Below are 26,015 nucleotides of genomic sequence, written 5' to 3'. Positions count from 1 at the left end.
TGGCCGTAGTGGAAGGGACCATGGAGCCTCCACCGCCATCTTTACGATTTCTGCATACCAGGACCTTCTAGGCCATCCTGGGGCTACAAGAATTACCAGCTTTCTTTCCAGCTTGATCCTGCAAAGAAGCCGTGGCAGCAACTGAATAGGGAAAAAAAGGCTAATGCTGCGTACACACGATCAGAATTTCCATCAGAAAAACCTTGGATGGTTTTTCCAACGGAATTCCGCTCAAGCTTGCCTTGCATACACGCGGTCACACAAAAGTTCTCTGAACTTTCGACCGTCAAGAACGCAGTGACGTACAACACTACAAGGAGCCGAGAAAATGAAGTTCAATGCTTCCGAGCATGCGTCGAATTGTTTCCGAGCATGCGTAGGAATTTTGCACGTCGGAATTGCTACAGACTATTGGAATTTCCGATCGGACCTTTTTCTGTCGGAAAAATAGAGAACCTGCTCTCAATCTTTTGCTGGTGGAAATTCCGCCAGCAAAGGTCTGATGGAGCATACACACGGTCGGAATTTCCGACCAAAAACTAACATTGAACTTTTGCTGGCGGAATTTCCAATCGTGTGTATGGGGCACAACTCAGTGGAAAACTGACCCCATGGGGTCACCACACATCTGTCTAGCATGCGAGTGGATCACTTGTCCTTGACATAAAAGTTGACCAACTACATGTTGAACCTGGACGCCAAAAGATCTATGTCCGGGATCCCCCATCCTTGGCATATAGCCAGAAAGATTTTGGGGTGAAGGGACCACTCCCCTGGGAACAACTGCTGGCAACTCACGTAGTCCGCCTGCCAATAGGCAAGGAACATCCTTTTCCACCCAAGCTAGAATATGGTCCACCACTCTGAGCTGCGTGACCCTTAGTGCCCCCTTGGCGATTGATATAGGCCACAGCTGTGGCATTGTCTGATTGGATCCTGACAGGACAATCCCGTAACCTAAATGTTCAGAGCCAGACGCGCTGCCGAATCTCTAGGATGTTGATGGGCAAGGCTTTTTCAGTTCTGGACTACTGTCCCTGGACAGTTGTCTTTTCCAGTACTGCTCCTCAACCTGAAAAAGGTTGGTATCTGTCGTTACCACTTTCCAGGTAACTGGTATGAAAGTTTTTCCCCTTCTGCAGATTCCTGGATACCGAGCACCAACTGAGGCTCTGGAACACCTTTGGGAACAGCCGCATTGGCAAATCTAGAGTTTGAACAGTTTTGTTCTAAGCAGACAGGATACTGTTTTGTAACAGTCTCGAATGGAACTGGGCATAGGGAACCGCTTCGAATGAAGCCACCATGTTTCCTAACAACCTCATGCAAAGGCGAATGGAGGGATCTCTTTTCGACCTGACCATCTGCACCAGCTCTCTTATGGCGTTGATCTTTGGCTGAGGCAAGAACACCTTTTTCTGGGCTGTGTCTATGATCAGACCCAAGTACTCCAGCCTTTTCAGCGGTTTCAAGGAAGACTTCTCTAGTTTGAGAATTCAACCCAGATTTTTCAGGTATTTGATTGTAATGCGCACGCTTTGCTCCAAACGAGCCACCGACTGGTCTATTAGCAAAAGATCGTCTAGGTACGCCAAGACTGTTATGCCCTGTGCCCTTAACCTGGCTAGGAAGTGGGGCCAGAACTCTTGTAAACACCCGGGGTGCTGTAGCTAGCCTGAAGGGCAAGGCTACAGACTGAAAAATGCTGCTGTTCTACCTTGAACCGCAGAAACCCTTGGTGAGAGGGAAATATAGGGACATGCAGATATGCATCCCGTCGATAGACGCCAGAAGTTCTCCTCCCTGTAGGATATAAACCACTGACCGGATCGCTTCCATGCAAAAGGAGCGGATCTTCAGGACCCGATTTAGATTCTTTAGATCTAGAATGGGTCTGACATCTCCATTCGGTTTTGGTACCATAAAGAGGTCTGAATAAAACCACAAACCTTGCTCTTCTGTGGGGATTTGTATGATCACCCCTGAGCTAGTAATCGGTCTAGTGCCCGAAACAGATTGCTTTTTCCCTGGATCTTTGGGAACGTTTGACCTCAGAAGAAATGAGACGGTGAAAACTCCCGAAATTGTAGTTTGTACCTTAGAGACACCGTGGAGATGACCCATCTGTCCTGAATTTCTTCTTGCCAGACTTCTGAGTATTGCAGAGGGGGGGGGGGGGGGGGGTTGGTGTCCCTTCATAATGAGGCTTTAGAATTCTGTTTTGCAGGTTTCCGCCCCCAGGACTTCTTTTGTGCCTGGGCCTGGCCCTGAGGTTTTCCTCTAGAGTCTGACGCAGAGGCCGTTGCGGCTGCCTAGAGGCGGATGCCCCTGGCACAGGAGAAAGAGTCCGCTTAAATGAAGGGCATGTATTCTGGCAAGAGTACTTTCCCACTGAAAATCGTTTGGATGTATTTGTCCAAATCATCCCCAAATAGCCGATTCCCATGAAAGGAAAACCAGTCAGAAGCTTTTTGCATAGTACTCCGGCTGACCACTTTTTTAACCACAGGATTCTAGTACAAGCGAAAGGCGGGACGCCTGGAGAATAGAATCTTTAATGGCGTCTATGGCAAACATAATGCTCTTGGTAGTTCAGCCAAATCCCGGGCTTGCTGTACAGGAACCTCTTTAAGGGCCTGTCTTAACTGGTCCTTTAGGGATTGACAGATGCCTATTGCAGCGACTGCAGACTGAGTAACCGCACCTGCTAAGGACAAAGAGGATTTTAACAGGAATTTCCAACTTTTTATCTGTTGGATCCTTAAGCATGTGTGCATTGTCTACTGACAAGTTAGACTTATATTCACACTGGAAATCGCAGCTTCAACTGCTGGTATAATCCTTTTTTTTTGGTGAATTTCTCATCCATGGGATAGAGAACTGAGAATCTCTTTGGAGGGAGAAAATGCTTATCTAGGTGATCTCAGTCAGCATAAATACGCTGTTCTAGTAATGCATGGACAGAAAACGCATGCAAAGGCTGTGAGGGTTTTTAAGGAACCCAGGGAAGAAACGGAACCTTCAGCTGACTCCATCAGGGGTAGCATGAAAGTGGAATGAACCATCTCCAAAAGAGATTGGACCAGCAATTTCTCAGATTTCGAGGCTAAAAAGCGTTCATCTACTGTTGTTTCCTCCGCAGAGGAGTAATCTGTTTGTCTTTCCTCCTGATCGCCTGAGGGTAACACCTCATCCTCTACCCACCGATCCCCTTGCCAAGGGTCTAAGGTGGGGGAGGGGATCTAACACGCTTCCTATCCATTTGGATGGAGGATGCGATTAAAGCCGCTAATCTTCCCTCTGGGCCCTGCAGGGCGGAGGAAAAGGCATCTTCAGTCACGTATACTGGGGCTGAGATGTGAGAAGCAGCTGCACCACCAATTTGTTCCAATGACTCACCCTGGCTTGCCCCAGCTGGTATTTCAGGTGAAGATGCAGTGTGGAGGCACAGCTGGAGTTCCCAGCACCTGGGGTGAAATTTTTGGTACCTTTTATAAAGGTTTTTTAGCAGACATAGTCCTAAGCACAAAGAGCAGAGGAACTATTTAAATGCACAAATCGCTGAACAATAGTCTGACAGAATAATGCCGCTATACAAGTTCAGTCTAGAGCAGGGAAAAAAAATGTCCTTCCATAGGAATGCCCGTTTTTTTGTACCCTTACATGCCCCACCGCTCCTGTGTCCCGAGTCTAGCCAGCTTGATTTCTCCTTGCTGTATAAGGAGAAATCCTTTCCAGATCTATGGGCGAAACATGTCGGGATTTGTTATTATGCTGTCCTGTTTAACATAACAATAGTACTGTACATGCCTGTGTCTTTTGTTTTATGTACATATTTTCTGTTTTGCCTCTCAAAACAAGAAATAACCTATTTTTTATTGAATATATCGGTTGACATCTCTGCACCTCCAAAAATCCACACCCCACTTTCCTGTTGCCCTTATGTCAATTTGGGGATTGGTGCCATTATCTAGCTCCTTATTCCATGACCAATTACCTTAGCATGACCAAAGCCCTGCAGAGAGAGGCGTTACAGGCAAAACCTCATTCTTCCTATACGAGGCCCAGGTACCATCCACTCACTCGTGACCAACACCTTAGACACTGGCGAAAAAACTGAGGTACTCCTGGGAGGAGGGGTTATATAGGGGGGCAACTTCGTGTTTAGCGTGTGCCAGTGTCCATCACCTGAAGGTGGTCTACACCGCACATAGTAATTACTATGGTGCTCTGTGTCCCATGATGTACGATAAAGAAAAAAAAAAAAAAAAAAAAAATTTATATAATATAATACATATATTATAGCCAACTGTGCCCTAACTAGCAAGGGACTGTCCCCTGTAAATAAATTGTGTGCGATAGATTATATATCTATATATCTATATATCTATATATATATATATATATATATATATATATATATATATATATATATATATATATATATATATCTATATATCTATATCTATATCTATATCTATATCTATATATATATATATATCACATACACACACGATTTATTTACAGGGGGACACTCCCTCCTCAGTGCATGTTCAGTTGCTAGTTAGGGCACCGTCGGTTCCGCAGCCTCATAGCAACTGATGATTCATCCCAGCACCATTCAGCAAAGAGAAGGGATGCTGGCTGGTATCATTGTCCAAATATGGCCATTATGATAGTTGGGTAATGTCATCAGTTGCTATGATGCTAGCAGTCACCAATTTCATAGCAACCAGGCAGCCATGTGCTGTTCGCAGATATATTCATGCTAGCTTCCCAGCACATGATGTCCCTCTGAGCACTAGCTTCTCTTCTGTGAACTGGCAGTAACTCGTTTTGAATCCGCAGCAGTAAGTCACAGATTCTAAAAGGTGGCAGTAATAAGAAATACCCAAATCTGGTGCATGTGTCTAAAAGCAAAAACTGTTGCAAGGCCTTCCTGAATTAGGCACAGCCCATACCGGACAAAAAAAAAAAAAAAAAAAAAAGTGTTCTAACTGCGTTAGTGAATTTCCCTCATCTCGCCTATGAAATAAAATATTTTGCCTGCCTTCTCGCAAACATCCCTAGAATTAACACTGAGCTTTGCAAGAATGCGATTATATATTGGCAAAACCCCTCTCCCCAACAGCACCTGCTCACCTTTATTCCACTCCCTCCCCACTCATATACTTCTGGATATAGGAGGTATATGCAACTCATTCCTCCTTCTTAGATGTTATAGAACTGGTGCTTGATAACTAGCATATACTGTAGCGGCAGAAAGAGTCCTCAGATCTGTGTAAGCTAAGTTTACCCAGGGCTTCTCTTCATTGGCCCCAACTAGGGAAAGGAGCAGCATGGAAGAAAAAGTCAAAGCACAGGTTTCATTTCAATTCATAATTGTGAACCATTCCTTTCCTCTTACTATGTTGTTTAACAGTACCTGTGCACAGTACCCAAGGTCATTGTAAACTCTCTATTTCTCCCTATATTTCAGCTGTAAAAGTATCTTTAGAAATCCACATAAGGGTTGAACGACAAAAAAAAAAAAAAAAAAAAAAAAAAAAAAAAAAGGGAGGATCTGATTCCCTGCATGCACACCTTCGAGGTGGGTGGGAGAGATACACCCGCTGAGTTATTGTGTTCAGAATACGATGATTATTGTATTTTTTAATCTTGACTGTAACGTACACGCAAGTGGCGTTACTAAACTCACAACAGAAAAATTAGCCTGTAAATGCAGTAAAGCATGCTTGCTATATTCACTGTGGAACCCAAGGGGTTTATCCTCTGCATTGATCCCGTCTTCTCTGATGATCTCCTCCTTCCACTGACTCCAATATATTTCCTGATATTTACAGAGCCAGGAGACAGTCTGCACTTGCACAATTTGGTGCATATTGCTAGAGAGGTTTTTTTTTTCCCCCCTCTTGGGGAGGGTGCATGTGATCAACACAGGGCCAAACAGCACTGTCCAGACAGAGAGCCAGGGGTGCTGCATCCTCATAGGACAATCATGGGAGAATGAAAACTCCTCCTACAAGATTTATCCAGTCACTCATAGAAGTTACAAAACTGCTATATACTGCTGATGAGGAAAATGTATTTAGCAGTTTATATTTACTAAAACAATTGCATTTCCATGTTCTGTGTACTGTGGGAGACCAGATATAGTGAATGCAGGGTCCTGGGTTTAGTAACACTTTAAAGTACAGCAATATGTTTAACACTACAGCACAGGTGCCATTTAAACTAGGAGGCATAACTAGGTGTATACATTTACTACATGTAATACATATATAAAACCATTATTAATAATGGCACAGAGTTTGAAATGTGCACATACCTTCCAAGTGTATAGGACATTACAATTTCTCTCCACATTAACAATTCTCAGTGTCCTCGAGCACTTTGCCAGGCTATCTGGAATGTAATATACTGTATTAAAATATTTGAGAGAAAAAAAAAAAAAATAATAAAAACACAAGTGCACTTCACATGGTATGACTACTAGAGGGTTTTTGTTTCCAGCAAAGTATTGGACAACTCTTTTGATAGCCATAAGGCTTAGCAGTGTGCGCCACTTCCTTCCCATCCACAGACAGCCACGGAGGCATTTCAAGTGGCAGATCAGACCGGAGAGCTAGGAAACCAAGTCCTGTTGCTATACTGAACAAGCCGTTTGTTAAGTCATACACACACACACACACACACACATTCTAAAGCAGTGTCTCCAAACTTTAATACATTGCGTACAGTAATTCTGCAGCAACCTATCAGTTTCTTTACCGAGAATGTAAATAAAAGGGTTACACATTTATTGCATCTTGGCCCTTACCTATGCCATCTCAGAAATTGAGAAGTTATCTGAAGCACAGCTCTTTTTAGATTTACAGTCGAATCAACCCTTCATACTTTAGAACAGAGGTCTCCAAAACTTTCTAAAGAAAGGGCCAGCTTACTGTCCTTCAAACTTTAGGGGGGGCAGCACTGTGGCCAGTGGGAGAAGAAAATGTCTTGGCGTCAGTGGGAGTAAACAATGCTTTATAAATTGGTATCAGGGGGAGAAATAGTGCCTCATCATTGACGTCAGTGGCAGGATAAGTGCCCCATCATTGGTGTCAGTCAGCAACAGTGGGGGGAATAATGCCCCAAGGGCTAGATAAAAGCAAAGCACCGGGCCGCAGTTTGGAGACCACTGGTCTAGAACACACTCCATATCCCCCCCCCCCCGACCTCCCTTCCAAATTCCATTTGCTATTCATTAACCCTGCAAAAGCAACTTCTAAAACCTCTAGCTTTAATAAAAGATGGAGGTCCACCTCCTGCCCTCTGCTGCACTGCTGGAGACAAAAAGGTAGGGCTCTGATGTGAAGAGGGGACTGTGTGATTGGGGAATTTTGATGGAGGGACTGCGTGAATGTGGGGCTCATGTATAAAGGGGGATCTCTGACGTGATTCAGAGGCTCATGTATAAAGGGGGACCTCCAAGCATTAGCAGAATGGTCATCATCTGTAATGCAAAAAAAAAAAAAAAAATCAGAATTTCCTATGCTCTGTCTAAATTGATAATATAGGCATTTGTATTGCCTTGGTGTTGGTGATGCACATAAATCCAGAATAAAACAAGAAAAACCAAACTCTGATAAAATCAAGTAGCATATTATCAGCATAAAGCACAGCCTTTCTTTCAATGTTTCAGTTATATGGATTCTGTTCAAACACCTAGGTCTGTCGAAGTGGAAGCTAAAAAGGAACATCCTGAAGAGGAAATGACAGCGAGTCACCAACACAAAACAAAAACAGAAAGTCCTTCGACATCACTGACTGGAATTTCCACATTGCAGAAGTGATTGCTCAGTTAGCAGGCTTATGAAATTTAGTCCAACAATAAGGTTGCAGTAGCCAGAAACAGATGTAACAGAATACCAAATAAGTAAGGCCCCTTTCACACGATCGGACCGTTCAGGTCCGCCTGTCAGTTTTGACGGCGGACCTGAACGGGCGCTCGATGTTAGCCTATGGAGCGACGGATGTCAGCGGAGACATGTCCACTGACATCCGACCCCGTCTGATCAGCTAAAAGCAGACGGATGGCCCTATGTCCAGATCCGTCGCTGGCGGATCGGATGAGATCTGATGAAAACGGACATGCTGTCCGTTCTCATCCGATCCCTCCATAGGCAGCAGCGGCGCCTGACAAGCCCATCCCCGCTCAGTGAGCAGGGAGGGACCTGTCATCCGCCGGCTCAGCAGAGATCAACTGACTGATCTCCCGCTGAGCCGGCGGACCGAGGCGGGCTCCGTGGAAGTCCACCTCGTGTGAATGAGGCCTTAATGATATACAAAAACCCCCAAAAATAAATAAATAAAATTCTGTTAGCCTTAGAAAAAAAATAAACAAACAAAAAAAAAATAAATTACGTGGACAATATTTCTATAGGTGTCACAATTCAATAGTAGAGTACATTGAAATATAATCCAAAATAAAATGTTAGCTTACAGTAGACAAGGACCTGTAGCATTTACTGTATTTTGGGTGAACGCGGAATTATTATTTCTGAATTCTTTTTTAGAATATTCTTCACAAGGTTTGACAAACGTGTAAATTCAAGTGCAATGATCATACAAAATATGCTAATCAAGAACCAAACAAATCTGGAAAATACATGGCAGTCAGCTGTGTATAAGTATGCATCTGGGGTTTGTGCAATTGGGCATATTTTTGCTAAGAAGGGCAAGGGGACTAGGCACGTTTTGTAAAACTGTACTTAGGAGTCTAGGTATAAGTGCTTTCACCAAACATTCACATGGTTTCTAAATTGCAAAAATATGTGAATGCTATATGTTGTGTACAAAATGACCCCTAAGGCTCCATTCACACTAGCGCGTTTTTTGATGCATTTTGCATTTTGCAGAAATGCATGGGAATTTTTTAACATGGGTTCCTATGGAACATGTTCACATCAATGCTTTTTTGTATCTCTGCGTTTTTGGAAAGGGTCGGGGACTTTTTTTCATGCAAAAAGCAGCGTTTTGCATGTAATGGATTTCAATGGACAAGCATCAAAAACGCAAGTGCACCGTTTTTGCAGCGTTTTTGCCGTTTTTTTTTTTTTTTTATTTTATTTTTTTATTTTTTGTAATTTTTTTTAAGACTGTAAAAAAAAAATGAAATAAAAAAAACAAAAAAAAAAAAAAAAAAAACGCAAAACGCAAATCGCGGCAAAAACGCTACAAAAACGCTGCTCAAAAACGTGCCAAGCATGAAAAAAAACCCTCCAAAAACGCTCAAAAGCAACATGCATAGGTGTGAATCGAGCCTCATGTACACAGGGCGTAAAAAAAAAAAAAAAAAAAAAAAAAACCCACACACACACACACACATACACACACACACACACACACACACCACGAGCTGCAAAGCCAGTACCAACGCAAGGAAAAAGCGGCTAAAAAAAAACAAAAAAAAACCAAAAAAACAAAAATATATATAACAGCTTTTAGAAGAGTTTTGCATTGGTGTTAATGTGCGTTTAGCCACGTTAGCGTTTCACAGCATTTCTCTGCCCTCGGTTTTGCAATTACTACAACTTAAAAAAGCTTGTCGCGGCATATCGCTGTATACACAGTTAACACGCATTTGGCCACGTCAGATATTTTTACAACTGGAACGCTGCTACTCAAGAAGGTGCTGGCCCTGGGTTGTTTTTTTTTTTTTTTTTTTTTAGGAAGCTGAAAAAAGCCTGTCACTTACAGCTCCTAAAGGCCTATGTGTGCATGGACACATAGAAATGCGGTTTTACGCTGGAAAAAAAAAAAAAAAAAAAAAAAAAAAAAAAAAACACACACACCACACACACAAAAAGCGGCAGGAAAAACATCTGGTGTGTATGAGGCCCAATTGTACAAGTCAGATTTGGGGAATACAGCAATTTCACACTCAATATGTTCAAGACCAAAGCCCTTAATATCTCCTTACCATCTCCTACACTTGCCCAATTGAAGACTAACTTCTACTTTCAATGGGGTTCCAGGGGCATTTCTTACTTAGGGATAACGATCCCGTCTAATCTCTCGAAACTCTATACCCTCAATTACCTCCCTTTGCTTACTCAACTTAGGAAGGAACTGGACACTTGGAACCTAACGCCACTACCCTGGTTTGGGCGTATTAATACTATTAAAATGGATACCCTCCCCAAGTTACTTTATGTGTTTCAGACTGTGCCCATTTCTGTCCCCAAACACTTCTTTAAATCCCTACGATCTATGACCATACGTTTCATCTGGCACCAGGGAATGTCTCGTATCCGCCACACGCTACTATCATACCCCAAAACACAAGGCGGAGTGGGCCTCCCAGATTTGGAACTATATCATAGGACAACAATACTATCTAGGATACTGGAGTGGTTTCCCCGGCCCTTCTCTAAAGCCTCCACTATGGTAGAACAAGACCTCTCCACACCAGACCACCGCGCACTACTTTAGGGCTATGGACAGAAACTACACCTTCTTTCCACCTCCTCCCCACTGACAATAGCAGCATTGCATCCCTGGTACAAACACGGACTAGTATCGTTACTGTCCTCAGACCCCTCCCCACTTACCTCACTATTCGATCACCCAGCTTTCCCTCAGGGACTGGGGGCTAGCAAAATAGGCCCATATCTCCGGTCCTCATGGCCATTGGCAAACTCATTTGTGAACCCGACTATAGGCACACCTATTCTGCCTGGGGACCGGGGTAATTGGCTCACGGCTCTGAGAATTTCTTCCTTCTGCTCGGATTTATTTTCCTCTTCCCAAATTCACAGATCTTTAACGGGATACGAACAGCTGTGCTCCCTCTCAGAAACACCCAGACAACTGCTTTCCACCATTTACAAATTACAACACGCATTGATACATGATCAACCCCCCTCTTACACCAGGAGATGGGCCACAGAGGGAACTCTCAATCATAGACTGGCAAAAGTCATTTCACTTCACTCATAAATCCTCAATCTCCTGCTATACCCAGGAGAAGAATTTTAAACTCCCCTCTAGGTGGTACAGGGATCCTCAATCTCTTAATAAAATCTTCCCGTCCGTACCTTCATCTTGCTGGAGATGCGGTTCTGTGGAAGGAAATTACCTCCATATATGGTGGGATTGCACAGCCATACACCCCCTCTGGTCTCAGGTTTTCACCATATACAGCAGTCTATATGATCAACGACACCATCCCCAGAGATAGCGCTATTATCAATGCTCCCGGGCTCCATAGCCTCCAAAAAAGTACCTTGCTGCGCTTCTTTTTATCAGCTGCCAGACAACGTATCCCTCTTTTCTGGAAGACCACTACCACCCCACCTCTATCCGTCTGGGTCTCAGCGGTCAACGATATCATGCGCATGGAGGAAACGATAGCCTTAGACAATGACACCTTTGACAAATTTAAAGCCCTCTGGCTTATCTGGATAGAATATTCTACCTCTGCTTCCCTGAAGGCGATGCTGACACCTCATAGCTAACCCAGAGTTTATCCTGGGCCTTACCCCTCCCCCCCCCCCCCACCCCAACCTGTTGTGTAGGGGCCTGCTCAACCCTCCCTAACCTCCCCTCCCCCATTTTCCCTATCCTCTTCACTTCCTTTATGTCTCTCTTTTCTCTTTTCCCCCCTTCTTCCCCCCTTCTTCTCTCCCTATATTTGAATGACCGTTACTCAGATGTCTAATCCCCCATTGTCTATAGATCTGTTATGCAATACACTATCTCCGTGCCTTTGGATGGATAGGAGAGTACGCTCGCATACCACACTAAGAGATATACAGATTTGTATTTGATAAGAACCCAATATTGTATTGCTGAAATGTACAGAACATCAGATCATTACTTTTGTACTGTTGTTTTTACTCTGTTAAATACAATAAAAATATATTTGATGCTAAAATATTAACCAAATTGTTATTTTGGTCTCCCTAGGATGGATAAATAAACCCTAACAGAGGAGCTAAAATATTTAAATTTTAGATTGCTGCTCTAGGGTCCCTGCAGTTTAAGTCCATTGGCCAAAGATTAGGCAGTTGGTCACAAGTAAAAATATTGAATAAGAAGATAAAAGATCGGATAAATTGTTCTTCCCCTTCAGTAGAGATCATGTGATCTCATGCCTAGGCCTTTGCTCATGACCAGCAACAAATTGAGCCTGAAGTAGCATTTTCTCCAGAAAGGTTAACTTTATTAGCCCCACTGTTAGCATTTAGTTATGTTATCTATCCCTGAAAGACTGTTGAGTATAAGCACAAATAGACAAATTCATTTTGTGGGTGAAACCTTAAATGAAGAACCTTAGTCAATAGTGTTAACTAGCATTTACTAGTAAAATGAGTAAACCAGTTAATGGCATTCTGAATTGTATTGTTTTACATACAGTACATATAAAAATACATAGTACAGTAAGCATCACAATATGCTTGTGCATGCAATCAGTTGGTAAAAAAAAAACATCTACTGCATACCCAGGGGTGCTTCCAAGAGTGTACCAGTTACCCATTTCACATTGCCACAACAAAGCGCACTGGTTGTAGAAATTACAACAATTTGTCCAACCTTTGGAACAAAAGGTATTCCTTTTGTTTAGCCTTTCTGATCATTATGATGTTTCTCGGGATCATTTCATCATATAAATCTGTCATAGTGGTGATGATTTTGAGGGTATGCTACCTGCAAAAGTTAACTTTCTCCTGGTCATTGCATCTCTCAAGGCAACCCATGAGAATCTTGAACAATCCATGTGGTGACCCCACTTTGCATTGTGAGTTGGGCTTGCCAATAGACCATACTTGCTGACTGATCTCACACATGTTTTATAGAATTTAAATCTAAAAATCGAACTGCTTCGCGGAGTCCAAAATAAGATTTTATTCCAAACATATTGTGCAACAGTCAAAGCATTTGGGAGCCACAGGTATCCCCCTTCATCAGGACATAGACTTAGGAGATCTGCAAGTATGGACCTGGACTTGTGTGTTTTACAGTGAGAAAGGTTCCCCACTAAACTCCACAACCACCATTTTTATTCTGGTACTCCAACCACCTACACTCATTTTAAGTGTATCTGCCTTGTCTCAGCTCACATGTTATGAATGATTACAGGGTACACACAGGCCCGGATTTACTCCCTTTGCCGCCCCAAGGTCCCCCCCCACACACACCACCATTCTCGTCCTTTATCGATGACTGCTACAATAGATCGATTAAAAACATATCTCCACACACGAGAACACTGAAAATAACTGGCTTTAATTGTACAGACTGAAAATACTCTAATGCAGAAAATAATAATAATAATAATAATAATAATAATAATAATAATAATAATAATAATGTGCACAGAGCAAATCCTAACCAGTACTGCATTTTTATGATAAATAATGATAATAATAGATATCAGATACCAGGCAGCATTGCAGTCCAGCTGTTTTGCACAAAGCCACAAACACACTGACAGCCCTGATCTGTGCCCCTATTGTCACACTCCACAAAACAGCTGGGCTTACAGTCTACAGCACTATGACATCCCAATGCCTAAATAACAAAAAGTAAAAAAAAATTAAAAAATTAAAAAATAAAAACTCCAACACAATGCACCTACAAACTACACTGCACAATGCTGCATAGAACGCAAAACAAAACCCAAAAGCAACACGTGAAGGAATTTCAAACGGTGCAAAGCAATACATAAATTGCAACACACACACACAAAAAAAAAAAAAAAAAACTCCTGCACTCCAAGCTCCCCCCTCTCCCCACTCCTGCCCAAATTCTGCAGCCTAGATCTGGAGATTAACAGCAAATGATGGCAGAAAAATGCATGAAAATGGAGGCAGGAGTGGATGGGCAGCAGGGAGCTCTGGGCTTGTGTCACACAGCTCAGTCAGTTTTGATGACTCGTGGGCAGTCCTCTAGCGCCCACTATATCAAAAGCCAGGAATATAGTTTCACAAGACTTGGAGCGTTTCAATAAAAGGGAAGGAGAGAGGAACTTTTAGCGAAGTTTCATTTTTGCACGGATTGGGCTTTTTGTGGGTACCAGTGATGGTGCAGGGGAGCTGCCTGGTGCTCCACAGGGACTGGCACAAGGCACACAGCTCACTGCTTTGCCTGGGAAGCTTCATCTGGAGGTCAGGAAAATAGAAGCACATACTGTATCCCTTTTTTGCAAGCCTTGCCTGCCTAGGCGGAGGGGCGAAGAAGGTGCAGCCTTGCTGCCAGAAGGGATCAGCTCTGGGGGAGGCTGTGCTGCCTGCCGGGGGGGGCTGCAAGGAAAAGGAACCTACTTTTGGCCAGTTTCCTCGCCCTCGCCTTGGATCTCATCTTGTCGGCTGGTGGATTCCTCTTCTCCTCCTTGAGCCCAGAAACAAGGAACACACTATCTTCATCTCAGAAGCATTGTCAGTTCGGACACCTTTGCACATGCGCACAGAGCACTCAATCTGACACCCTCACCAGGACTAAGAAACTTTGCGGGGGCTATGTTAGTGCGGGGAGGGGGGGGGGGGCAGCCGCAAAAGCCGAGAAGTTGCCGCAGGAGCGGCGCCACCCCTGCACCACTGCCACCCCGAGGCCTGGCCTCGGTGGCCTTGTGGGAAATCCGGCCCTGAGTACACAGAGGAGCCAGCATTATCTTAAGTCATTTATAACACAAAGACTTGACGTAGGCCAACCACATACTGAGTCATAAGCTTTTCTACCAAAATGCACACCTAAAACCCATAATTCAGGGGGAAAAAAAAAAAAAAAAAAAAAAAAATAAAAAAAATTAACCCGTACCCTATCCCCTTTCCTGTCCCCACTGTACTTGCATTCGGGGATGCTGAGCCATCAGTGCCCATCCAGCTGGACCAGCGATTTAAAAATCACAGCTCTTCTCTGCACAACACTTTAGTGATGGACCAGAGTTATTCATTGTGTAGTCACTGACCAATCAAAATCACTCCGGTTCATCCCAGATGAGCTTCACAGAGAAAAAAGGGAGAAAACGGGGATTTCAAAAACCCTGGACCTCCGGACCTCAGGGACCAGGTGGTGGTGATGGTTAATTCTTTTCTATATAAAAAAAAAAAAAAAAAAAAAAAAAAAAAAAAAAAAAAAGTAAAAACAAACACTTTAATGTTCTTCTTTAGGAAGAGAAAATACTTAAAGTGATCGTTATTTTTATAGGAAAAAACAAGACTTTACAAACATGTCATACTTCCCTGCTCTGTTGCAGTGGATTTGCACAGAGCAGCCCAGATCCTCCTATTCTTGGGTCCCTCTTCTGTGATCCTTGCCCCTAGCTCCCGACGAGTGCTCCTACAGCAAGCAACTTGCTATGGGGGCACCTGAGCCGAGTCACAGCTCCCTGTGTCCATTCGGACACACAGCCCTGACCCGGCCCCCACCCCATATCTCTCCCCAATTGGCTAGCTGGCAGCCAATGGCCCTGCTGCTGTGTCTCAGCCAACCAGGAGGGAGAATCTCAGACAGCTGAGACAGTCATGAAATATGAACAAAGCATATACCTCTATAGTGTGTACTTGTCTCAATTAAGAGCACTAAGTGTCACTTCTGTCTACTGCTGCATTACTCTGGTACTAGCTATTGACAAATGTTCCTGGAACCATAAGAAATATGGTGACAGGGGAGGGATCTTCAGCAGATTGACAGCCTCAGCTCTGTTCCTATGTTGTTCGGGGGGGGGGGGGGGGGTTAACTCCTCCCTCCAATCAGCTTTTTTTTTCCATTACTCTCAGACAAGCTATACAAATTCAGCCTTTTGAACATATGTAGAAGAGAAGGCTACAGATAAGCAGATACAACTTATGGGTTTTTTCTCTGTATATCACCTGAGGTCAGTCACTTCACTGGGTATATGTGAGGGTTTACAACTACTTTAAAAATAAAAATTCTTTATCAACCTGTCATCTGATTTTTTTTTTTCTTTTTCATGTGTCAACTACCATGATTATCCAATAATATTAACCAGCAACATAAAAATGACCATATCATATGAATAAAGAATGCATCAATTGGTTTCATTGAGCCATAGCCTTGCTATGGCCTCTATCGCTATATTCTGGCTATTCTGTGAAAATGACATTATTGTCTGTCTTATGTGGGAGGACAGAGCTTACTTTCACAGTGCAATGACATTGGCCCTCAACTATTTACTTAGTTAGGACAGCTGTGTTTACTAGAAGCCATTGGTGAGCCAGTGCTCAGGGTTAGATGAGGTAGCACCATTAATTTACAAATGTTCACTTTTATTTCTATTGTTAGGCAACCTCAAGACATTGGTTGGAAAATGCATCAAAAGAACCGAGGTGGGAATGGGGTTCAGGGGTTGTTTAGTGCAAACCTCTTTCTTGTATAAAAAGAAATCAAAGTATCTATCCTCTTTTATGGTTTGTGTAGTTGAATAGACGTGCATAGAAAATTGTTACCGTGATGCAGTCACCAGCAAATTACTGGTTTAAAAAAAAAAAAATAAATAATATAAATAATTTTATTATGACAAAAGAGGTGAAGCTTATAGAAAGCGGGGTGTCAGTCATGCGTGCTTATGACTTAAGGATCAACAAATACAGCCTTGCTAGCGAGGCACTAACTGAAGAGTTATAAAACTCCTTTACACCCCTTGATAACATTCTTTTGAACGAAACGAGTCAGAAGGAGCTACAGCAGTGATGCCATCACACCCACAAGGGTGCTGCTTGTGCTTGACTGTCTTTTATGCGAGTTCACTCCTGCTTGCTGTGAGTAATTTTAACTTTTATTAAAAACGTGAACTTTTAATACTACACTAGCAGTTCCTCCTCTGTCTTTCCTTCTCATTCCGTACACTGCTGGAATATTTTGACTAGGTGGTCTATCCGTATTGGAACCCTTGCTCTTGACATCCATCCATCCCATGGAGATGTTGGATTTAAGCGCCTTGGGTCCCAGCAATTGATTGTGGATCATCCCAATTGCTTGGTTTTGTCCATTTTGGAATCCTGGCATCCATCCATCCAATAGGAATATTGGGATAAGCGCAGCCTGACCTCCATCTTGGGGTCTTAATAGCTGGTAAGTGGCTAGTGAGTGGGGTGTGCACTGTCTGGGTGTGAAGAATCCTTCATTCACTTTTGGAGCTCTAGATTTTGTATTTAAATGTTTATATGAACTTTTTTTGCACCAAAGCACTTTATTTCATTGACTTTATTGTTTATGGAATTTTCTATTACTTGCACATATATGTTTTAAATCACAATTTTTCTCTTGATTGTATGATTACTACAATGATCTTACGCATATGCCATGAGTGCAGTTATCACAGAATAATAATAATTTAAGATATGCTTTACAAAACACATGTTAACATAGCATAAACATCGCATATGACGAAATGAAAGGAAACTAGTCACATCGCAGTGTGATATGTAACATACAGCAAATTATAGATAAACATGGTAATTTGTGTTAAGATCAATAAATTATATGGTAGTTAATTGCGCTATTATTATCCTCTTATTACTAATTGAATACTACAATCCGTGACTAACTGAAACCATCCTCCTTAAATAATAATAAAACTCCAAGTAATCTCAAAATTTGTAAAAATCCTCATACGATATTATATATAAAAATACTAAAATTACCCTCCGTCATAAACATGAATGTGCTCAAAAATAAATGCATGAATTGTTAGAACTAATTAATATACAGGTGCTCAAAAATATATATATCTGCTGCTTAGAGAAAATACAAAATGTGTGCATAAAATAAATGCTTGAATTGTTGAAACTAATTAATATACAGGTGCTCAGAAATATATCTGCTGCGTATATATATATATATATATACTGTATATATATCGTACCACATAAATTATTCAGCATAAACTAAAATACAATATATGAAAAGGTGAGTTTTTTTTAAAAAAGATCAATAACATAGTGCTCAAAATCCATCAAGTGTTCTTTAAAAAGCAAGTTCAAATCAGTGCCGGTTATACTGTGGCAAAATTTGTAAATGGATAGATAAATAGTGTCAAAAAAAGTTTTTACTTTCACTTCTTCTCCTTTTTAGTTAGACTCCGCTACTCCGCTCAGAATCCCGGACATGAAAAGATAAAAATATATACATCCATTGCGCAGAGATTTAAATCAATTAAATACTATGTATCAGACTTCTCAGTTTCACTCACATACTCTCATCCACACGATCGCGTTTGTATTGATCAGCTGCACGGAGCTCAGCGATGAGACAATTCATCCGTCACCGCCTGCTCACACACTGCAAATACTGGGGACGTCACAGGCTCCTCCTACGCGTTACGTCACTGCCACGTGACTTTTTCAAGGTTGCCTGGGTTATGCACCTGCCGAATACTTATAGTGTGTGTCTACTGGTAGTCATGGCAACCCTGGGAGTGGAACTGCATCATCACTTCAATAGCGCGATCTCTCTTGCATTCTGGTGATCATTAACATTTACTTTGTACAACATGATTCTATATTTCCCCATTAATACATCTTTAATATAATAATATAAAAAAAATAGAATCATATACATATTTTTAAAATATAGCTAGATAACCTTAAAAATTGATAAAATAGTTAAAAAAATGAATCCTATAGTTAATGTAAGATATAGTACTCCCTCTCCTAATTAAAATATAGAACTGCATCTCCTCCATAGTAAAATTTAGATTTATCCATTAGAAACTTAATTACTAACTGATTAACTTCACTATTCCTGACATAGTTTAAACCACATACAGTACAACCTATATGTCCGGATATGGTAATTTTTAACATTATGTGACCGGTGTCCTAATTATTCTTTAGAAAATTATTTTAACATTAAAAAGTTTTTATGGCTGTAGACTTAGTTAATCCAGAGAATTATTTTAACCAAAAACATAAAAGAAGGAAATGTATACTAAAAGTCCGATATAAAACAATTTAAATCAAAGTCTATGTTTAAGCCTAGTGGCGTGAGTGTACGCATATTAAATATCCATTTTGATTCCTGTTTGCTTAATTCTCTCACCTTATTACTCCCTCTCAAATGTGCACTATATTTTTCAATTGCCCAAAATTTTAGGAGTGTTGGATTTTTGTTGTGGTGTGAGGAAAAATGGCGTGAAACGCTATGTTTAGGGAATCCCTTCACAATGTTTTGTATGTGTTCCCTAATTCTTTTCCATAGCGGCCTTTTTGTTCTTCCAATGTATTGCAATGAACACGGACACTGCAGCACATACACAACCCCTTCACTTCTACATGTCAGAAAATCCTTAATCTCATACTGAGTGTCGTTACTTGTGGCTTTAAAATTGGTGCATTTTTGTCCATTTAGTTTGGTGTTTTTGCATGCATAGCACCGCTTGCACGGGTAAAAACCTTTCCTCTGGAAGAAAGACAATTCTTGTGATCTTTTAGGAGGGTCCAAGACATTTTGTGCAATTATGTCTCTCAATGTAGGTGCCCTTCTGTAGACAAATTTTGGTTTGGCAGATAGTAATTTCCTCAGTTGTTGATCAGCTAGTAAAAGTGGCCAGTGCTTTTTAAAAATTCTTTCTATTTGTCGGTGCTGGATATTAAAATCCATGATCATAGGGACGTCTTGCAGTTTTGTTGAGGGTTCTTTTACTTTATCTTGGACCAGTTCATCGCTATTTATGTTTGCAACCTCTCTTATTTTCTCTTCTATAAATGCCCTACTATATCCTTTCTGGACAAACTTTTCACCTACATTTCCTGCTTGTTCAAGAAAAATATTTTTTTCAGTACAATTCCTTCTTAAACGGATAAATTGTCCCTTTGGGATATTGATAAGCCAAGGATCGAAGTGACAACTATCCACCGGGATAAAACTGTTTCTTTCTACTGGTTTGAAAAATGTTTTTGTTGCAATTCCATTTCTGGTTAATTCTATCTCTAGATCCAGGAATTGTACAGATTGAGTATTTAATTCATATTTATATTATTATATTAAAGATGTATTAATGGGGGTAATATAGAATCATGTTGTACAAAGTAAATGTTAATGATCACCAGAATGCAAGAGAGATCGCGCTATTGAAGTGATGATGCAGTTCCACTCCCAGGGTTGCCATGACTACCAGTAGACACACACTATAAGTATTCGGCAGGTGCATAACCCAGGCAACCTTGAAAAAGTCACGTGGCAGTGACGTAATGCGTAGGAGGAGCCTGTGACGTCTCCAGTATTTGCAGTGTGTGCGTGCAAGCGGTGACGGATGAATTGTCTCATCGCTGAGCTCCGTGCAGCTGATCAATACAAACGCGATCGTGTGGATGAGAGTATGTGAGTGAAACTGAGAAGTCTGATACATAGTATTTAATTGATTTAAATCTCTGCACAATGGATGTATATATTTTTATCTTTTCATGTCCGGGATTCTGAGAGGAACTGGAGTCTAACTAAACAGGAGAAGAAGTGAAAGTAAAAACTTTTTTTGACACTATTTATCTATCTATTTAGAAATTTTGAAACAGTATAACCGGCACTGATTGAACTTGCTTTTTAAAGAACACTTGATGGATTTTGAGTAGAGGTCGACCGATATATCGGCCGATATTTGGCTTTTTTTACTTAATCGGCATCGGCTGATTGTGCTGATAAAAAAAGCCGATTATACCTTCAGCGGGACTTGCAAATGACTTCTGTAATATAAGTCAATGCAAGTTGTCTGAAGTTTTCTTCTCTCCTCCTCTGGGCAGCCTGCCAAGTCTGATAAGAAGATACATTGCATCTCTTTCAGGTTCTTTTATCAATAGACTGAACTCCGTGGAGAAGTTCTCAGTTTAACCATTTAAAGACTAAATCTTTTCTGACATTTGTTGCTTACAAGTAAAAATCCTGTATTTTCTGCTAGAGAATCACTTGGAACCCCCAAACATTATATATATTTTTTCTAGCAGAGACCCTAGGGAATAAAATAGCGGTTGTTGCAATATTTTATGTCACACGGTATTTGCGCAGCAGCCTTTCAAACGCATTTTTTTTTTTAAAAAATACACTAATGAAATAAAAAATAAAAAAAAGCAGTAAAGTTAGCCCATTTTTTTCGTCCAAAAGTTTTGATTATCTGTTTTTGTGTATTTAATATTTAAGATATAGTTATTTTTTTTTTTAATCTAAATTCTACATACAAGTGAACTGATTGGAGGTTTGTTTTGTTTAATAAATGTTTAAATATAAAAAAATTTCTGTATCACTTATTACTTAAGGCTGCTTTCACACTGGAGCGGGCATGCGTTGACAGTAAAACGCTGTTAGTTTTAGCGGCGCTTTACCATCATTTTAGCGGCGCTATTCGGCTGCTAGCGGGGCGCTTATAACCCAGCTAGCGGCCGAAGAAGGGGTTAAATGCGCCCCTGAAGCGCTGCTGCCGAAGCACTTTGCAGGCGCTTCGGCAGCGGTGCCCATTAATTTCAATGGGCAGGAGTGGTGGAGGAGCGGTATACACCGCTCCAAAGATGCCGCTTGCAGGACTTTTTTTTTAACATCCTGCCAGCGCATCGCCTCAGTGTGAAAGCACTCGGGATATCACACTGAGACTGCAGGGGAGCCGTTTTACAGGCGCTATTTTTAGCCCAAAAGCACCTGAAAAACGCCCCAGTGTGAGAAAGGGGTCTAACTGTCAGATTTTATGAGATGAAGGGAAAAAAAAAAAAAAAAAAAAAAAAAAAAAAAAAAAAAAAAAAAAAAAATCGGCCTAATATATCGGCCCAAAAAAATCGGCATCATATATCGGCCATCGGCCACCGCGATTTCTAAATATCGGCTTTGGCATCGGCCACAGAAAAACCCATATCGGTCGACCTCTAATTTTGAGCACTTTATGTTAATGATCTTTTTTAAAAAAACTCACCTTTTCATATATCGGATTTTAGTTTATGCTGAATAATTTATGTGGTACGACACACATTTATATATATTTTTTTATAAGCAGCAGATATATTTCTGAGCATCTGTATATTAATTAGTTTCAACAATTCAAGCATTTATTTTATGCACACATTTATATTTTCTATAAGCAGCAGATATATATTTTTGAGCACCTGTATATTAATTAGTTCTAACAATTCATGCATTTATTTATGAGCACATTCACGTTTATGACGGAGGGTAATTTTAGTATTTTTATATATAATAATATCGTATGAGGATTTTTACAAATTTTGAGATTACTTGGAGGTGTTTTATTATTATTTAAGGAGGATGGTTTCAGTTAGTCACGGATTGTAGTATTCAATTAGTAATAAGAGGATAATATTAGTGCAATTAACCACCATATAATTTATTGATCTTATCACTCATTTTAGTTGCAGCTATATTATTTGGTCATCTCTTGTTAACTATTTGGTATCCGCATCAGTAGTCTTTTCCACGTCAGCGCTTGAGTCCTTTGAATATGGTAATTTGTGTATTGTAAATTAACTTGACTTAGACCTCATCACGTCCCTTACTATCTGACTCAGATTCACATGCTATTGCCATCTTGTCATTTATGGGAACATTTTTAGGGCAGGAACAACCATATCAGCTCCGTTAATAGCCCTAAGTGCTATATAAAACATAAATAAAATAAAAGAGAAAGCGAAGATAGTAAAAGAACAGAGGAGCGTATGAAAGGGGAGAGAAGGGAAAAAAAAAAAAAAAAAAAAAAAAAAAAAAAAAGAGAGGGCAGAGATGGGGGGGGGGGGGGGGGGGGAGTAGTCCACCTCAGACAATCTGAGGCGGACTACTCAAGATATTGAAAAAATTCAAAATATACTACTACCCTACATATTATGAACATATGAGGGTTGAGACATGATTTCTGCATAGACGGATGTATATTTAAAAGCAAACCAGCAGGACCACACTTTTTTTGAGAAGTCAGCCTTATTTCTCAGGGAGTATGTGAGATCTTCCATATGATAAACGTGGTCAACCTCCATTAGCCATTGGCTTAATGTAGGTATAGTCGCTTGCTTCCAATATCAGGGAATAAGGGCCTTTGCTGCATTAAGTAGGTGCGGTGTTACATATTTCTTGTATGTTCCTGCCGGTTTGTCAGTACAGTGTAGTAGTACGACCCATGGGTTGTTAGGAATCTCAAAAACTTGGATCTCGTTAATCCAGTGAAGGATGCTTAACCAATAGGGGAGAATAAGGGGACAGAACCACCAAAACATGGGCATGTGTCGCACGTTCAACGCATCCAAGCCAGCATAGTGGTGATTTTTGTGGGAAGACCCTATGAAGCACTACTGGGGTATAGTGCCATCTAGTCAACAGCTTGTAGTTAACCTCTGCCGTTTTGGAGAACATCGAAGACGTGTGAGCCAAATGGAGTATCGTTGATTTCTGATTCTCAGAAAGATCTTTATGGAGGTCTTTCTCCCAGTTGTAGATAAAAGCTGGATATCCTGTGGAGGAAAGTGACTGTAGGGCATGGTAAAAGTAGGAGAGGGGTTTCTCAACTGGCTGTTCTTCTGCGAAAGTGGATTCTATCGACGTCAAGTCCGAGATGGTACGTATGGGTTTTGGTAAAGATTGGACAAAGGCTGACAGCGGTCGGTAACGCCATTGATCCATGATGGTCGCTGACGAGGTAGTGATGAGCGTTGAGAGGGGCACAATGCCTGAGTCAGTGGTAATTTGATGTAACAGGGCCGTGGCCCCAAAATTCCAGGCGTGGATCTTGGGGTCCATATTCCCAGGGGGGGAAATAATTGTGACCGGTCAGAGGCAACAGGGGAGAGTTGTGCGTCCAATTATGTAGTTTACATATGGAGTCCCAAATTGTGTAGGTAGCACGTGTAAGCGGTGACGTGTTAGAAGACAAAGATCTATATCTCTTTGGGATCCATATTTGTGGGAAAAGCTCCACACCACATAGGTCTGTTTCTAGGGTTACCCAGAGCTTAGAGTCTGCGTGATATTTCCAGTCCGAGATTCTATTCAGCACCACTGCTAAAAAGTACCTTTTCATGTCGGGTAGTGCTAGACCTCCTCCCCTTTTTGGCCTATTAAGGAGGGTTCTAGCTAATCTGGGCCGCCTTCTGCCCCATACATATTTATAAAGCAAAGATCTTAACAGTGTGAAGTAGCCCACTGGGATTCTGTATGGAATCATTTGGAACAAGAACAGCAGCCTGGGTAGTACATTCATCTTTACCACGCTGATCCTTCCCAACCAGGAATGAGCAAGCTGTGACCACCTCTGAAGATCTGACTTGATCTTGTTTAACAAGGGTATAAAGTTAGTGTGGAATAAGGAAGCTGGGTTAGGGGGTTAGAAATATACCTAAATATTCGAACGAATTTGCCAACTGAAGGGAAATGATTTCTTCAGATGAATAACCGTCGTTTTTGGAGTTGATATATTTAAAATTTCCGATTTCGTCATATTGATTTTAAAATTGGAAACATCACTAAATGCTGAAAAGGCTGACATTAGGTTTGGGAGAGGAATCAGGGGCTGCTGAATGTAAAACAAAATGTCATCTGCATAAGCAGCGTACTTATGTTCTGAGTTCCCAACCGTTATCCCATGGATATTGGGGTTATGTCTAATTGTCGATAAAAATGGTTCCAAGGACAGGGCAAATAATATGGGTGAGAGGGGCATCCCTGACGGGTTCCATTGTATAATATGAAAGGATCGCTTAGTGTGCCGTTTATTCTCAATTGGGCATTAGGGGAGTTATAAAGGGCTGATATTTGGGCTAGGAGGGAGGAACCAATGCCTAAATGAGATAGTGTGGCTAGCAGGTATTCCCAGTCCACCCTATCAAACGCTTTTTCTGCGTCAGTAGATAATAACAGGGTGGGCTGGGAAGTTCCTCTCACATGTGCCATCAATGTCAGAGTACGTAAAGAATTATCACGTGCCTCCCTACCTGGTATGAATCCAGTTTGATCCTTAGATACCCATCTCGGAATCAGAGGAAGTAGCCTATTCGCAATGACCTTGGCGTATAATTTTGCATCTAGGTTTAGTAAAGGAATGGGCCGATAGCTTCCACAGTTACTGGGGTCTTTGCCCGGCTTGGGTAAGACTGTTATATGTGCATGGAGGGTTTTAGGTCGGAGAGTACCACCCTTCGGAATCATGTTAGCGTACCGGCTCAGCTGAGGGAGTAAGATATCAGCAAAGGAGCGATAATATACTACCGTGAAGCCATCTGGGCCTGGTGCTTTACCAGTAGCAAATGTTTTTAACGCAATTTTCAATTCCGAGAGGGTGAACTCTCCTTCAAGGGATTCTAAAATGTCTGGAGGGAGTTTGGGTAAATTGGCCTGTGCTAGGTAATCCTGACTATATTTGGTCTTGGATTCATGATTCGCTGTATTTTGGTTTACATGATATAGGTGTTGATAAAATGATCTAAACTCTTTAGCAATTGCGGAAGTTTCATACAGTAGAGTATCGTTCGGGGATTTAATCTTAGCTATAAAAGTTGCAGATTTTTTCTGTTGCAATGAACGCGCCAAAAGCCTACCTGGCTTATTGCCCCATTCATGTAAGCGTTGGGCCACCAAGCGGAATCGCTGCTTCTGTTCCAAATGAAAGAGGGCTTTTAATTCCTCTCTCTTCTGGGTAAGGGTGTGTAATATGGCCTGAGATAGACCAGCTTTGTGACTCCGTTCGAGGACACTAATTTCATTAATTAAGTTTGTAAGTGTGTCCGTTCTCTCTTTTTTCTGGAACCTAATTCTAGAAGTTTCCCTCGTATAAAGGCCTTGTGGGCCTCCCAAAGTGTGCCAGGGGATATTTCCGGAAGCGTATTTTCCTTAAAATAAAGGGCCAGGTCCTCTCCAATTGCTTTCTTATCTACATCGTCTAGTATCAATTGATCATTAAGTTTCCAGTTTGTTGTTCTAGGGGGAAGAGATGGGACTTTCAATGTAAGTGTAATCGGGGCATGATCCGATAGGGTAGATGTCTCAATTTCTGAGGCTATGGGGAGTGAGAGGTGGTGATGGTCTATGAGAAG

The 26,015-nt window shown here is 41.4% G+C and overlaps 1 protein-coding gene across 1 annotated transcript in view; it reads right to left on the bottom strand.

Annotated features, from left to right (window-relative positions):
* GSAP (gamma-secretase activating protein) overlaps window positions 1–26,015 on the bottom strand; it is a gene marked incomplete in the record, with an annotated part of 185,523 nt that overhangs the window by 147,916 nt on the left and 11,592 nt on the right. Inside the window, 1 exon segment of the mRNA XM_073623550.1 lies at window positions 6,329–6,405. Coding sequence (XP_073479651.1) covers window positions 6,329–6,405 — 77 coding nt within the window.

The sequence above is a fragment of the Aquarana catesbeiana genome, linkage group LG03 (assembly GCF_042186555.1).
Source record: "Aquarana catesbeiana isolate 2022-GZ linkage group LG03, ASM4218655v1, whole genome shotgun sequence".
In the NCBI taxonomy this organism is placed as follows: domain Eukaryota; kingdom Metazoa; phylum Chordata; class Amphibia; order Anura; family Ranidae; genus Aquarana; species Aquarana catesbeiana.
The sequence above is the reverse complement of the archived record's forward strand: the minus strand, read 5'-3'. Positions and strand labels throughout refer to the sequence as shown.